This window comes from Vigna radiata, unplaced genomic scaffold (assembly GCF_000741045.1).
Source record: "Vigna radiata var. radiata cultivar VC1973A unplaced genomic scaffold, Vradiata_ver6 scaffold_154, whole genome shotgun sequence".
Classification (NCBI taxonomy): Eukaryota; Viridiplantae; Streptophyta; class Magnoliopsida; order Fabales; family Fabaceae; genus Vigna; species Vigna radiata.
Genome location: NW_014542916.1, coordinates 28828 through 45528, shown reverse-complemented (window position 1 = coordinate 45528; position 16701 = coordinate 28828). Strand labels below are relative to the sequence as shown.

General features: G+C 31.3%; 1 protein-coding gene across 9 annotated transcripts; it reads left to right on the top strand.

Annotated features, from left to right (window-relative positions):
- The first annotated feature begins 2819 nt into the window (after positions 1–2819).
- Positions 2820–9155, top strand: LOC106752566 (transcription factor TGA2.3). Of its 9 annotated transcripts, none has more exons than XM_014634274.2 (12): positions 2820–2968; positions 3445–3610; positions 4246–4349; positions 5131–5204; positions 5363–5503; positions 5700–5750; positions 5830–5889; positions 6048–6125; positions 6267–6318; positions 6906–7177; positions 7451–7699; positions 8494–9155. In XM_014634274.2, exons 2-12 carry the CDS (start codon positions 3507–3509, stop codon positions 8638–8640), a joined length of 1332 nt encoding a protein of 443 aa, XP_014489760.1. In that variant the 5' UTR covers positions 2820–2968; positions 3445–3506; the 3' UTR covers positions 8641–9155. The 9 variants fall into 9 exon arrangements, with proteins under 9 accessions (XP_014489760.1, XP_014489759.1, XP_014489757.1 ...); XM_014634273.2 differs by having other exon boundaries at positions 5312–5503; XM_014634271.2 differs by having other exon boundaries at positions 5306–5503.
- The last annotated feature ends 7546 nt before the right edge of the window (positions 9156–16701 follow it).

The window sequence follows — 16701 nt, the reverse complement described above, 5'->3', positions numbered from 1 at the left end:
TTTTAAAATTAATATTGTGTTATATTATTAATATGAGTGTTGTTTGTTGCAAGAGTGTCAAATTATTATTTTTTCTGTTTTACTTCTAGAATAATTGTATCTTTCATTTTTTTTTTTGAGTTTAACATGTTAACTACATCTATAGATGGTTATGTGAATAATCTTTTCACTTTAAATTTCTATATAGATTTGTATTACAAAATTCTTTTACGTTTTAAATCGATTTTAATTTTTGTAAAGCATCACAATTTTTTAATTAGACAAGTTAATCTATAATTCTGAAATATACTAAACAAATTTAATATTTATTTCTAAAATAATGATTCAGTTAATTCATTCAACAATGCGTAAATAATAAAAGTAATAGAAATTATTATTATTTTTTTATAAATTGGACTTAATTGTGTATAATTCACAATGTATGCATGTAAAACTACTTTAACCTGTAATAAACTTTAAATTCCAATTCTAAACAACATAAATATTTGCTAACTCTAAAAACTTAGCACTCAATATATTAATATGTTTAGATCTTGAATGAATTTTTTACCAAGATAAATATTGCTTTGCATATTTATAAATAATCAATGTTGTTTTCAATAAAATTTCACTCTTAAAATAATTTCTTCACTTAAAACAATTCCTTACATGCTTCAATAATAATAAAGGAATTATGTTTAATAGAAAAAATTAACAACTTTATAGAAAACCAAATCATAGAGACCCCTCACAAAATTAATCCAATAATTCAAATTGAATTTCCTAAAATTAGTATCTCTAACAATATAATTTGAGTACCCCACCAAAGTAGATTTGTTAATGGAAAAAAAAAATCATTAATCAATACGATGAACATATTAGCAATGTGTTAAGTAACAAAAATATAAATATAAATATTATATTAACAATGTGTGTCATATATAATCTTGTGCACCACCTTAAAATCTCTTAACACCATTACTTTAATATAATGTTCTTATAACAACCAAAATTTATTTTTATCGTGTATGACTTTTATATTAAGAATATATATATATATATATATATAAACTTTCATGTATTTAATGGAAAATAATTTGTTCAATTGCTTAATTAACTTTAAAAACATTTTTTTCAATAATAAAAATCTCATCAACATAAATAAGATAATAATGTAAATATAATAGAAAAAATTCTAATAGAAACACGATGTTCCAAAGTAATCTTCTTATATATAACTTTTTTTTTTACACATATCAAACTTAAACTTCTTATTTAGTTGCTTTTGTGCCTATTTCAAAACACAGGTTTTTTCTATTATACACTTCACACAAAAAAAACATATCTTCTCCACCTAATAAATATTGGAAATGGTTTTGTTATCCTATGAAACTTTAGAATCACTTGGATTGTTTTTTTTTTTTTTTTTTACCAAAAATGGATTAGATATCCAGATGAGAAATTTTTCATGCAATTAGAAATGATATAATGTAATAAGTATGCTAAAATCATAAAATCATTATCTCTTTCCTTATGGTCATATTTTAGTAATGATTTGTTCACACAATTTTAGTCTAAGTAAGACAAATAAATTTCACAAAAGAATTAAAAATAAAAAAGCTTTAAAAATCCAACTGATAAGATTAATTGATCCCAAATAAGATATTGTTGTACCAATTAAAATAAAATTAACTTCTTTAATGGCTTATTTTATTACTTTTACTAAAAACTCTGTTAACTCTCATATTTCAATCAATTAACTCCATCTTTATAATAGACAATAAGTATTGAATGTGATTTAAAAAAAAATAGTAATTTGATTATTCTTTTACAAGTTAATGCCTTCACTAGAATTCACTTAATAATTTTCTATTCAATATATTGTGAGATTAATGAGTTTAATTTTCTATTCAATATATAGTTAATGAGTTTAATTGAATTAAATAAAAGTCAAGTACATTGTGAGATTAATGTGTGACAATTCATTTGGTGAAAAATTGTAACTAGAACACTATTTTGTATTTAAAAGAAAAGTACTGAGATGTAATTTTGAATAGTTGTTTCTGAATATTGATAAAGAATTGAATCTCATTTTTGAAAATAATATGCCGTGTCTATTGAAAGAATCAATTATGGTACTTCATCACTAAAAGGATATATTAAATTTCTCAACCATAGTATATTAAATTTTAGAATAGAAAATAGAAATATCTGAAAGGTATTTTGTAAATTTCTACGTTATCTTTCAACCCCTTTCATTCCACACTAAAAAGATTCCCCTTTTAACTGGATTTTAAAAAAAAGGTAAAAATCAAATAGACCCTTATTAATATTGCTTGAAAAAGAATGAAGGAACACCTTAAGATCAGGTAAAAAGTGTAGCAGTACTAGTATGGCACGGCGTTGTGATGAAAATACGAGCACAGGTAAAAAGAAAGATGCAAACAAAAAACAAAAAGTGGTAAAGTTAACTGAAATTTGAAGAATTTAAAAAGGCAAGTTATTTTCTTTTATCAAATGAACTAGAGCTTCAGACGAAAAGGACGTATGCAAGAAAATGGAATGGTCTGAACGTCACGCTTCTTCCTCTCTCTCTTTCCACCCTCCATACATACAAATATTTATAATATAATTACACCAAAAAGATCAATTTGATGACACATGATGCTCCTCTTTGAGTGTGTGGTGTGGTAATAAAAACATAAAATTTGTTTTCAATCATAAGCAACAATCACCGAATAAATTATTAAAAAAAGATATAAAAATTTGCCAGGGTTAGAGATGATATTGTACTGTGTAACATCATTATATTATAATAATAAAATATTAAAGTGCCACTCCCTTCAATCAAAAAAGTCAAAAAGTCTTGGTATTTATCGTCAACTTGTCATTCGTTAGGGTTTGCAGGACTATTATTCCATCGGTTCTTCTTCTGGGTGTTGCTTAAATCTGTGGAAAGTTCGTTTATTTTCGATTTTCATGCGACCAGGTTGCTCAAGATCACTTTTTTTTATTTTACTCTTTTTGATATCAAATTTGGGGTGCTTCCCTTTTGCAAGTTTATATTTTTGAGCTTTGTTTTTAGAAGGTGGGCCTTTTTGTTTTCATTTTCAAAATTAGTATTTTTGGGGGGTTATTTTGATGCTGCAGGGGCTTTGGTTTTGAGTTCCAAAATTTTGTCTTTGTTTCGAAAGGGCGTACGGAGAGTGATGCTGTCTCACTGTTATTTCTTTCTTTCTGTTCTTCCAACTCTTTTTTTGGTTCCAATGTTATGACACCGAATTTGTGACTGTTTTGTCATGATTCCTGTTTCCCGAGCTCAAACAAATTTAGTTTGGCTAGAATTTTACCTTTGAGAAGCTTGTTAAATTGTGGTTTTCTTATTGAAGATTGTGTGTTTCAGTTTCTCTTCTTCCCTTAGGTGGGTTTGACTAAAGTCGTGTGTGCCTTGTGAAATGGGTTCAGGGTCTTTTGGGGTTAAGGTTTATGGAGAGATATGATGGTCGTTGTTCTGAGCATGGTTATTGATGGGTAGCAGAAGTAGAACGGTAAACGTTACCAGTAAGGACACCAACAAGGTTGTGAACGGGATGCCAAGCTACGCTCCTCCATTGCCTTCTTCGAGTTCCATGTAAATTTTCCAGAGGACCCTTATGATGCTTAATGTTTATTTTTGTTCTTATGATAGTTTCCTGGGATCAAGTTTGATTTGTTCTATAGTTCTCATGTGGATAGATTATTTATATGGTGCCTATGTTTCCTAGTTTAGTGTAACTCTTATGTTACTGACTGAAACTATTCATGTTGTTGAGGAACTGTGATGTGTTGCTGGTGAAATTTAGGCCTTATTGGTTTCAGAGGACAGGGAAATAATGAAAATGATTTAATATTTAATTTATCTGTTTATTGGAGATTCTTTATTTTATAGTGGAGGCAAATTCTCCTGTTCACTTCATTGTGCTGATTCATTCATCCCTCATAGTTTCTTCTATATTATTCTAGGAAGTTGAAACTATACAACCCTGTACTGTAGGGTCTTATTTTTCGTTCTTGGTGGCTTCATGTTTTCTTAAAAGTTTACTATGACTTTTTGTTTTTGAATTTTCTCATGTATTTGTTATTAGATCTTGAGTATCCAAGTATGACTTTTCTTTAGCTTGGAAACATGTACTTGGAAAATGACTCCATGGCTTCCTCAGTCCGGCTTAGATGATTGGCTATGCATTCATATACTTCTTTTACGTGTTATCATGATTTTGGTTTCAGGGGCATAGAAGCAACTAATGTTCATCCTTCCCGCATTTCTGAATTTGGAACCCTAGAGCAATCTCTTGGATTTCGTGTTGAGGATACCATTAACCTTAGCAGAAGTATGTTGCTCATGTTTTGATCTATAACTGTTGGACTCCATTTTTGTGTGGTATTTATGGTTGCTGTGACTTGCTGTTTTGTTAATTTAATATCTTGTCCCATAATCCCATTGCTTGCATTGTTGTACTTGCCATTATTTATCTAGGCACAATAATATCCTTTTCAAGTGATTTCAATTGTTTGTGACTTGCTCCTAACTTAAGTGTTCCATTCTATATGTTCTGCCTCTTGGGGTAATATCGTTATTTCTATGAAAGATGCAGCTCTCTTTATGTATTATTCTGCATGCACTTATCGGTTAGTGCTCAGGATTCATTTGTTTGGCATTTGTGCCAAACTAGATTGTGGTATACCAACTAAGGAATAATATGATATTCTTTTCAGTTCTCCCTTAAGCTGCCTTTTAAGATAAGGATCTCCTTTTTTTTTTTTGGTATCTTGTGGAGATAGTCTGTTCATGGTGTAGAATTTTATTTAACTAAGCACAACTTTGTGAATTGACCATGGTGTAGAATTCTTTAGCCCCATTTCTGTGCCTGATTGTGATGTATATTTTATATTGGAAATTCATATTTTCTTGTATGGTTTTCACTCCCTTAGTCGTTAACATGAGTCTTCAAATTATTTCTACCTTAAAATCTTTATTTTCCACATTTTCCAGAAGAAATGTGTGTTTCCTCAACTATGATCCTTCAGAGCTAATTACAAGATGTAGGATTTATGTCGTCTTTCAATTATTTAAACCTCTATTTGCCCTTTTGGTTTTATACCGTCTTTCAGATCCAGTGTTTAGTCAAATGAAATCAAATAGCCAAGCTCTAGGTGCTGATATTCAATTTGGAGCTTTAAATAAGGTAATTTTTTGTGTTCTATATGTGCTTACATACTTCCAAGAATCAACATGTTCCAAATTACAGTGAATGTTTCTATTTCATACTTTTCTCTTACATGTAAGGTGCAGTCAATTGTAACATCAGATATAAATCTTTCTGCTGCTATTGCTGGGTCTCAGACATTGGCACTACAGAAAGACGCACAACCAAATCTTGCTTCAACATCTGGTCATCGTGAGAATTGGGGAGAGACCAACATGGCTGATGCTAGCCCCAGGACCGATACTTCAACAGATGACACGGAAGACAAAAATCAACTGGTACTTATTTTGGTTGTGTAATATATAGTTTATTCTGCTTCTTGGATTTACTTTATTCATCCATTTAATGACATTTGTATATGCTCCCAAGAATTATGACATTAAGAATTATTTATCATTCCAATTTTTTTTATCACACATATAAAAGCATGCATATTTGTACTCTAAAATATGGTGCTTCATTGTTGTTTGGCAGCCTGAAAGGGGTGAATCCAGTGATAGATCTAAAGATAAATCAGATCAAAAGGTTGTATGCAGTAATCTTGTTCAAATAGGATAAGTCTTTGGTTATTATGTGCTAATTTTTGTTTTTATTTTTCACTCAGACCTTAAGACGGCTTGCTCAAAATCGTGAGGCTGCCAGGAAAAGCCGACTGAGGAAAAAGGTAAGACATTTTCTGTTAATTATAGATGAACTTGTAAAATTATTGTTATGATTTGGTTAGTTGTTCAATGTGCCATATTATTGACACCCAACAATTTGTGATATGTTTTATATATATTTCTTTACTGCTTTTTCAAATTATTCTTTCTATTTATTCAGGCATATGTGCAACAATTAGAGAGCAGTAGGCTGAAACTGACCCAACTTGAGCAGGAGCTCCAGCGAGCCCGCCAGCAGGTTTGCTTTTGTTCTAGTATTTTATTCTGTCCTCTAAAATTTTGGTACCTACTATTTGAAGTTCCCTTTTTTGTCAGCTTTCATTCATTGGATTCTGTTACTACATAAAGGTGTTTCAATTTGGTTATTAATATTTTCCAGGGAATATTTATTTCAAGCACTGGAGATCAGGCCCAGTCAATGAGTGGAAATGGTATATAAACATCTTGTACAATCTCGGAAAATTTTGTTTGATTAAATTATCTTCTTTTTGGCGTTGTTATAGTTTCACATTGAATTAAGAATATGTGCATCCTGAAATTTGTTTATATGTAAATTTTTGGGTTGGCAATTTGGCAGAAAGCTGATTTTGAGTTTCTGTCGCTCGCTAACCAACATGGAATTTCTATACACCAGAATATCTATGTCTTATTTAAGTTCTCCACAAAGTTTTCTGTGATATGATTCCTTTTCATTAAACAAACCATTGTTTGTGTGAAGATATAGAACAATCTGTTTGTTGGATACACTTATGATGGTTCCCATTGGTCATTGATGGACATAGACTATTTGATTGCATCTTGTGCCATTTCTGTGCAATGAAGTACTGAATTCTTCTGGTACACCATAGAACTCAGTGTTATTTGCTGTGGTTAATTGCATCACACCTAAAGCCAAGTACACTGTGATTTTGAACTCTAAGAACATAGTACTCAGTAGTAAGGATGTCACTGCAGGGTTTTGCCGAAATTTGTGTTTTTGTTTCAAATCCTAAATCAATTTAATCAACTCTTTATACAGGTGCTATGGCATTTGATGTAGAGTATGCACGATGGCTAGAAGAGCATAACAGGCAAACAAATGAGCTAAGGGCAGCAATAAATTCCCATGCTGGAGATATTGAACTTCGAACAATTGTGGATAATTTCATGGCTCAATTTGATGATATCTTCAGGCTGAAAGGTATTGCAGCAAAAGCTGATGTTTTCCACATTCTGTCAGGGATGTGGAAGACTCCAGCTGAGAGGTGTTTCATGTGGATTGGAGGCTTTCGCTCGTCTGAACTCCTCAAGGTGAAAAATTTGTCATTTATCCATGTTCTGTAATTACATGCTTTTTTCTAGTTTGAAAGTCGCTTCACTAACATGTGGTCTAATATTCAGTGCAAAAAAAGAATCAAAATAGATATACCAATAGATATTGTAGAAAAAACTTTCCAATTGTAGAAGAAATAACAATTTTTTAACAGTTTTATCTTGACAATATTTGATTCCAGTGTTGAGTTTTAAGTTTCATATACCTTTATCATGTTATGTCTGTCTAAGATTTGATTGACACTGTTGCAGCTTCTTGTGAGTCAGTTGGAGCCTCTAACTGAGCAACAATTAATGGGCATATACAATTTGCAGCAGTCATCCCAGCAGGCTGAAGATGCTCTTTCCCAAGGGATGGATGCATTACAGCAATCACTGTCTGAGACACTGGCTAATGGTTCACCCAATTCATCGGGCTCCTCGGGAAATGTGGCGAATTACATGGGGCAAATGGCTATGGCCATGGGAAAGCTTGGTACTTTAGAGGGTTTTCTTCGCCAGGTAATCAACCTTACATATGTTTTTGAGTTTAATTCTGTTAAATCTTATCTTTTTGAACTGTAAAGAGATCTTAAGCTTTAGAGCTAAACGACTTTAATTCATATACTTTCTCCATTTCAAGCAATAGTCTTTTAAGGTTCTGGTACACATTAGGAAATATTTAATTAATGCGAATTTATCAAAAAAACCACTTTTATGTCTCATTTTTAATTTCAATGGTTCTGCATTAATAGTTCTTAATTATATGTATATGTAAGGGTATTGTTGGAAAAATACTATTGTTTTGGATAAAAAGAAAGGCTAAAAGAGACTGTTGTTTTAGAATCGATGGCAGAGGCTCTAGGTGTAGAATATTTTACATGAATGTGGTCAAATCTTATTGATTACTGAATGTATTTTACATGGAGTTTTCTGTTGGGAAAGTTATGTTTCAGCTTTTAAAAGGAGTTGTATATGTGGTAGAAAGTCTGACAGAGGCTATAAATAAATAGGATATCGATCTGCCTTTATGGCTTGAGTGGATTGTGTTTCTTATTGCATACAAGTTGTGTAAAAAAAACAAAACTGATTGACAAATAAAATGAATTTAGATTGAATGGTTGAAAATATTACTCTTACCAGGACTTCATATTCCACTTCCAAGAGTGTTCATTGCATATTTGCATGCCTTAGGAGAGCCTAAAAGTATTCTATGACATGCATGCACAAAATTGGACCTAAACTACACCAAACATGATGGACTCACTCATCAAATATTAATCATATTAGTTCATTTTATCTTCTCATGTTTCCAGGCTGACAATCTGAGACAGCAAACACTCCAACAGATGCTTCGGATATTAACAACCAGGCAATCGGCTCGAGCTCTTCTGGCAATCAGCGACTATTTCTCGCGGCTGCGAGCCCTGAGTTCTTTGTGGCTTGCCAGGCCAAGGGAGTGAAAGATCTATCTGTGGTCTTTTTTTCAAGCCTGATTAGATGACCCTCTTGAAGATTGATGACTGAATCATGTGCACTAAATGAGTTCTGAATGGAAGGTGGTGTCTTTTGACAATGAATTCCTTAGGAAGCCTAGTTGTGGTGCTATAAACATTAAATGCTATGATTTATCTACTCTGCCAACTGCTGGTGTGGTGCAACATTTTTCTTTAAGCTTTTCTGTGCTTTCAAAATAGTCTCAATAATTTGATTATATAGGTGTATGATAGATAGAAGTTGTTGAAGGGGAAGATGTAGAAATAGTATCTGTAATGTAGGTTATAGTTGTTCATTATATTTCAGAAAGCAGCTTTTATTTGAGGGGGGTTTCCTCTCTTTAGTTTCATTTGCTGTTTAATGTTTTGTGGTTGGTTGCACATATGGCTCCATTGGTGTATGTATGTTTGTATATATACGTTCTCTCTTGTTATATTTGTTAGAAAGACATTACTAACTAGTAACTCAATTTCTTTCATCACTTGTTTGTGTATTTTATACACTTTCATGAGAAAAAGTGGTTGTCTCTTTTGGAAACTATAACACTTATGGATAATTACAAGTTTTCGTGCCAAGTTGTATATATTTCATCATTTATCTATCTTTCACGTATAATAAACATAGCTTCAAATTATATTTAATTAAGTTTATTGATATTTTTATAAATAATATTTGAAGGTTATAACATGTATAAAAATGGTATATTTTAGAATATCATATTGATAGTTGTAGTTCTAATTTATTGAATTGTTTTTGAAAAACAATGATTTTACTATCATAACCCTACAAGATTCTCTTTGGATTCGCTATAAAGTATAGCATCTTGGAATATATTTATTGATTACCAAGCAATACCACTTTTAGCCAATATATAAGCTATTCATGATGCTTCAACATCACCTCAGAATCTATTAAATCATATAATTTCAACCGTTAATTCCTTAGATTCTAATACTATTTGATACAAAATCCACTATGCTATAATAAAGATCTTATTGAATTTTTTTCATCAAAGGAAGAGATTGATAATTGGCCTTGTAGAGAAAGTGGAAGAAGAAGGAAATACTCAAATTATGCAAGAATGAGATCAACAAAATTTAAGAATAGTTTATAAATCTAGGAAGAATCTTTTATAATTGTTTCTATTCCATTTTCATTTTCAACTTTTTCTTTGAGTTCAATTATTCACTTTAATATTAAAGGTATTTATTGCCAAAATTTAATTTGTGCTTACTTTGTTCTCTCTTTCTATCTTATTTTAGTAAGGATGAGTTTGGCATGCTTTCCTTTTTAATATGTCTAATTTAAAGTGTGATTTAAACTTTTCAAATTCTAATTATGGGAACTATTTAAAAGTCATAAATTAAATTATGTGAAACTAATTTTGTACTTTTTGAAATATACAAAATCTACATAAAATTTCAAAAAAAAAAAAACAAACTCACAAACCAAAATAATACACAGTTAAAACTGAAGGACTAAAAATACAAATAATTTTTTCCTTTTATGTAATCTATATTTTATAATTAACTAATTGTTGAAGAAATTCACATCATTCTTTTTCTTTTAACAACTATTTCTACAATAAAAACCGATTCGGATAAAAATTATAAAGTTCTAAAGTCCACACGTTGGCGATTTATCGTTATCCGAATAAAAGATCAAAATTCAAAGGTTCAACTAAAAATACAATAATTCAAGAAAGCTAATTGCAAATTATTAAATGATGCAATCCGAATACAAATGATACATACTAGTGTTAGATGATAGGATCTATTCATAAAAGAGTATTATAGTTGTGAATTTGAATCCTCACGAGACATAAATGAAAATAAATCAGAGAAGAATGTGAAATAAAACAGACATGGAGACACCACAATTTAACATATTGATAAGTCAATGAAGATTCATTATAAAGATTGTCATCTTTTATAAGAATTAGAGTTAGAGATACCACAATCTAACATATTGGTAAGTCAAGAAAGATTTGCCACAAAGAAATCTATCTTTGATAAGAATCAGAATTCTAATTCAAGAATTAAGAAAATCCCCTCTTACTAAATTAAAAATTTATATATTAACCAACCAAGGTGTCTATATATGTATTTGATGTCCATATATACAAACACAAATGTTTAAGTCACTTAAGAAACCCTAAAAGAAAGTTTCAAAAACACCAGGTCTAAAAATAACTTGAAAATTCAAAAAAAAAAAAAAATTAAAACAAAATTACAATTCTTTTAATTGCCTAAAAATATTATATAATTGTGTTCCAAACCATGATCTTCGTGACTTCATGTCCTTTGAATTGCAAAGACTCTTCCTTGAGTTCTTCTTGTATTGAATTAGGAGATAGTCCTCTATCATACCCTTATTCTTGAAGAGAATTTGTCCTCAAATTCATACCACTTGAAGACTCCTTCTCCTTAAGTTGGATATTGGTAGAAGTAACTTCCTCTTTCTTAAATTTCTCCCCCATAAGATAAATGATTTCTTGTAGGAGCTTATTTTCTTGAATTGTTGTTCCTTTGGACCTAATTAATCTGTCATCATCCTTCCCTTATTGGAGAGAGTTCGACCATGAATTCCAGAAGATCCTGCACACAAGCATAAACATAAATCAAAGACACAAATCTAAAATAATTCAAAATAGAAGTTCCACTAAAATGAGATTTGGAATCCGAAAAGAAACAAATCTCTTATTATTAAAGGGTTGGAGGTTTGCCTCCATGATCAAAATATCCATATGCAACAAACATCAAACAATTTCAAAGTAAGGATGTTATGCTCAAAGAAAAGCCAAAAATTATTAAGACAAAATCATTTAAGCAAACTTTGCTTTAAAATTTAATAATAGCGTCTAAACAAAATAGCGTTTAACAAATAAACCGTCTAGGATAAAAGTGTTAAACACAATAATTGAAAGATGTCTTAAATGTTAAACGTTACTCAAATAGACTATGTCTAAACGTTGATTCGCGTATAATGCTTAAATGCTTAGGAACATCTATAACACTTTTGTTGTGTTGTGTTATCTTTTTCTGTGCAGATCAATTCAATACAAAGCTTTATTCAAAAGGTTACAACAAATAAGAAGAATGTTAAGAGATAAGAAGATAATTTAGGAATGTTTTTTGCATGTCTTGTGCCTGTCTATTTCATACAAGCAGCATAATTGCATTTGCAAGACACAACATAACATTTGACCTCATACTAAAAGGCTACTTCCCTATGCAAAAGTCAATGTGTAGAGTAACAAATCTTATAAAAAAAAAGTCTATATAAAGAGAACTGCACAAAACGAAGACATGAAGAAGAACTATATTTGCTTACATTTACACTGTTGTTTTCTCTCTAAGCTCGCATAATCTAGACTGACTTTGAAAAGGAAAAGTTTTTTTTACAAGTTTTCATAACTTCATTGTATTAATTTCATATCCTTTCAACGAGAGTAATCTTCTATCCTTGTATTTCAAAAACACTTTGTTGTTTTTATATTTATAAATGAATTAAAACACTTGTTAAATTTAACTTAGTGAAGTTAAACATTCTAGTTAGTTGGAATAATGTGTTAAACTAGGAATGATGATACTTGGTTGTAAACCAAGAATGGTTAAATTCATTTGTAATATATTTTTTAAAAGATTAATAAAACCCTGTTGGAGTGCTTAAAGAAAAATTAGACGTAACTTAGTTTCAAATGAACCAATTTAAAATTTAAGCTTCTTCCATGTTTTCATTTTTTAAGTATCTAAAATGCTTTTAAAACTTTAAGTGTCAACACTCTACCCATCCTCTAACCTTTTCAAATAACATCTAGCACTTTTAAAACATTTAATTAATTTTTTTTCTATGATGATCTCATGTTATATTAAAATGAATATTTCTATCTTTTATTTTATTATAATTTAATATTTGTTCTTGATGGGCTGTCGCAACCCACACAAATTTAATTGCATATAAGAAATGCAGTATAGCTAGGAATTGACTCCTAGGTCGTCTCTCAATGACCAATTTTGCGGTTCGAGAATTAAGTCAGACATGAAGTGGGGGGGGGGGGTTTGTGAAAAGTTTGTGAATGCAATTGACTAAATTAAAATTAAACACAACCGAACATAGTTGAAAGCATAATGAACTAAAATAATAAATTGAACAGTCCTAAAGTAAGGTGTGTGAACTAATTGCAATGCAAGAAATGAATAACAAAGAAAATATCAATGCTGGAATAAAATTAAATGCAACAATTAAGCAAGAGAAATCCGAAAATGCATTCAAGGAAAANACATATAATTCTTTTAAAATGCAAAGCTTTAGACTAATGAATCATATAAAGTGCANCTTGGAATTTAAAGCAAAATTGAGTACGTCTTCTTCCATAAGTAAAAAGTAAATGCAGCTGTGTGCTTCAAATTTCAAAGTAAAATAAATGTCACNGTGGTGCAATAAGTGAATGTTAATCAGCGCATCTTCCTTTTTCCAAGCAAAGAAATCAACGTGTGCACCTCCAACCAAAACGAAATGAGCTTTTCTCCAAGTAAATTGAAATCAGCGCATGCTTTGTCTAAAAGCATAAAAAATGAAGATGCCGCTTCCTCCTGCATAATGTCGTGAACGTGCTGCTTGCTATCCATTAGAAAAGAAAAATGCCAACTTTTTTTATAAAATAAAAAACAAAGTCTCCAGCAAAGAAGCAATAAAATGCTTGAAATAAAAGAGCATAAAACCCAAATTGGAAAGGGGTAGCATCTCGTTCATGAAACAGCGTGAGTAAAAAAAACTAAATTCAAGAACTCATCCTCCTACAACGTTAACAACAAAACCCCAAAAGAGGATGTGGCAGCTGGAATAAAAATCCAATATAATAAATTGCTCCCAAATAGCGTGAATAACATTCAAAAACTCATCCCCTGAAATGTTCAAAGAAAAGCCAAACCTTGTCGCGGCTGGACACCTCCGTAACCGTGCTCCATTCCAGCCCCCAAAATCTGCCGAGAATTGGAGTAAGTGAAGTGTCAGCTGCTGGCTAGCAAATGGCCGTGTGTCTCTAAAAATGGAGTGGGGTCCACCCATTTGAAAAACCCTAGGTGCCATGTCATCATCTTTACAATTGGGCTTTTTACATTTTTGCCAAAATGGCCCATTGTTCATAATTTTAATTAAAGCTTCTTAGACAACTAAGTTACAATTTAATTAAAAATGAAATGCCTAATTGTAGAGTCTTTAATGATCATGCCTCCTTCCTAATGCTCTAAAAGATATCTCCAAAATTTCCCTGCAACTAATATTAATTAGCTTAGAAAATTCAAATTAACTGAAATAAGAATTTCCGATCAAATTAAGCAAAATTAGGAAAAACGGGAAAATACCGGAAATTTAAGCACAATTCCCTAATTTATTTTAGCGCAATAAAATAAATACAGTTAGGAAAATATCGACTCATCAAAATAGACCACACTTAGTCTTTTGCACTCTTGGGCAAAATCAAGACGCAAATCAAGGAACAGTTCTACGGACATCAGAGAAGAGACAGACTCAACATACAGGAAACTAAGACTCACAAGGACAGAACAAAATTACATAGTTCTCAAGAAATCTGGACAGAGAAAAGAAGTAGACAATATCCAACACAAAATGAATCAGAGAAAGCAGATACTTAAGAGGTCATCCAGACAATTCAAAGCATGGCAAAATGATCAATCAGCTTAAGAGGTGAATCAATAGTAACAAAACCTCACAGATACACTATCAGTGTTTCTCTCAAGCGTCTAGGGTAAATAGTGTAAACTCAATGCACTCAATTAAGAAAACACAAATAGATTTGGCAAGCCTATAATATCAACACTCAACATATGCATGTTCAAATCAAAAGGTCTTTTCATGGTTGTAATGGGGCCAAGGACAAGGGAGGATAAATATGGATAAGAAGCTACAAACCAAAAGAAATAGAGGAGCAATGGGGAACAAGTGTAAACATAGTTAAATCACACCCAAAACCCTCTAATTCAATCCTCTTCTTGACTCCATTATTCACAATTTTTTTATTTTTCTCATTTTTCTCTGTTTTTTTTTTCATTTCTCATCTTGTCTCTTTTCTTTTCTCTCTTTTTAGAACACAAATTTCAAGAGACAAGATACACCCTATTTACAAAACAAAAGCAAGAAGAGGAACCAACTAGCCAATTCATCTGAATATCCCAAGAGACACACTTATTCCCAAAATAATTCCAAAGCTCCAAAATTCCCTAAGGTTAAGGTAATCATGGTTTTTCACTTAGGGCTAGTGTATGAGCTTCAAAACAAAGAATGGGGAAAGTAAAGGCTCAAAGGGGCTATCAAAGGATCATAACAAGGTAGGCTCATTTGGCTAGAGAGGCTCAACAACAAAACTGCCTTTATCACTTTCAAACATGCATATCAATCAAGAACTATGAACAAGAGTCAAGCCAAGGCATATGTGCAAGCAATCAAGAGACATATCACACAAGAAAGAACATTAAGTGGCTCAAATCTCACATAGGGTAATTTCTTGTCACAATCAATCACCCTCTCAAACATCATGATCATCCTCCAATCAAAGAAAAGCAAGGATGCAAACCAATCAGAGTATCAATGAAGTGAAAGATAAATCTACAACCTAAACCAAGTCTAGAGATCACAAGAAACATGCAAAACTGTACACAAGACGCAACAAAAACTACCTAGAAAAGAAAAAAATTTAACGCAGAAAACATAAACTAATCAAAGAAAAATCAGATTTATTAGAAATGCAGTATAGTGCTAGGAAGTGACTCCTAGGTCGTCTCTCAAGAACCAACTGCGGTTCAGAATCAGGTTTAACACATAGTGGGGGGGGGGGGTTTGAATGTGTTTTTGCAAGGTGAATTAAAATAAATTAAAAATGGAAATTAAACCGAAGATAATTAAAAGCGTTAAAGTAAATTGAAAATTCCTAAAACAAAACATGTAAACTAATTAAAATGCAGATGGATAATAAAGAAACACATTAACTAAACATTAAATTCACATTGCGGCTTAAAATAAAATATGCATCCTATAACTAATAAATAAAATACTATGACTAGAAAATATGTAAAAAAAATAAATAAAATATGTAAAAGCTAATTAAATGGAGGCATTGTCGTGACCCTCCCAATGAAAATATCACCTGCTTTAAAAATAAATGCCCAATGTGCATCACTTTTGGAAGAAAAGAAATCACCAGCGTGCATCCTTTTTTTTTTCTTTTGTTAAGGAAAACAATAAAAATCCATCACCGTACATCACTTTTCCCAAAATTCCTATTTTGCTAAATGTAAGAAAATGAAGTATTAACTATTCCAAAAATCAAATCACGGCTTGCATCATAATCCCAAAGTAAAAGCAACTATATCTTCAAATGATAAATCACGCATGCACAATATTGGAAGATTGAAATAAAAGTTCAACACCTTTCTTCAAAAGAAAATAAAATGAATATGCNTGAAAGCCTTCTCCAGCTGGACAANGTGCACCCAAGACTAAAATAAAATGGAATCCTACGCTCTTGAATAAAAAAAAGAAATATCCAATGCCAAAAATTGTTAGCCGTAACAGCGTTGAAATCAATAAAAGAAAGTTTCTAACATTCATCAAATGCAGCAATGCTTNTCAAAAATAANAATANGCTTCTTCATTATCTAATAAANGCAACCANCGTACAATGCATTTAAAGGCAAAAAGAAAAANGTTCAAGAGAAACCATGTAAGCAAGTGCGGCTGGACATTGAAATGCTATTCTAAATGAACCAAAAATGCTGGAATAAAGAAATGGAGATTGCTTCACNCGTAGCCTTCCATCTTCAATATCAGTGCAGATTTTGTCTCCAATACGTTGCAGCCTCCAATTATTATTCAGAGAGTGTGAATCCCCAAATATGCATCAGCTGCAGCTACCTATTGCCGAGAGAGTGTGTGCTGAAAAATTAGGGTGGGATCCACCCAACCCTAGGTAGGACATGTGTCATCTATTCTAACTTTTTGGGCCTAAA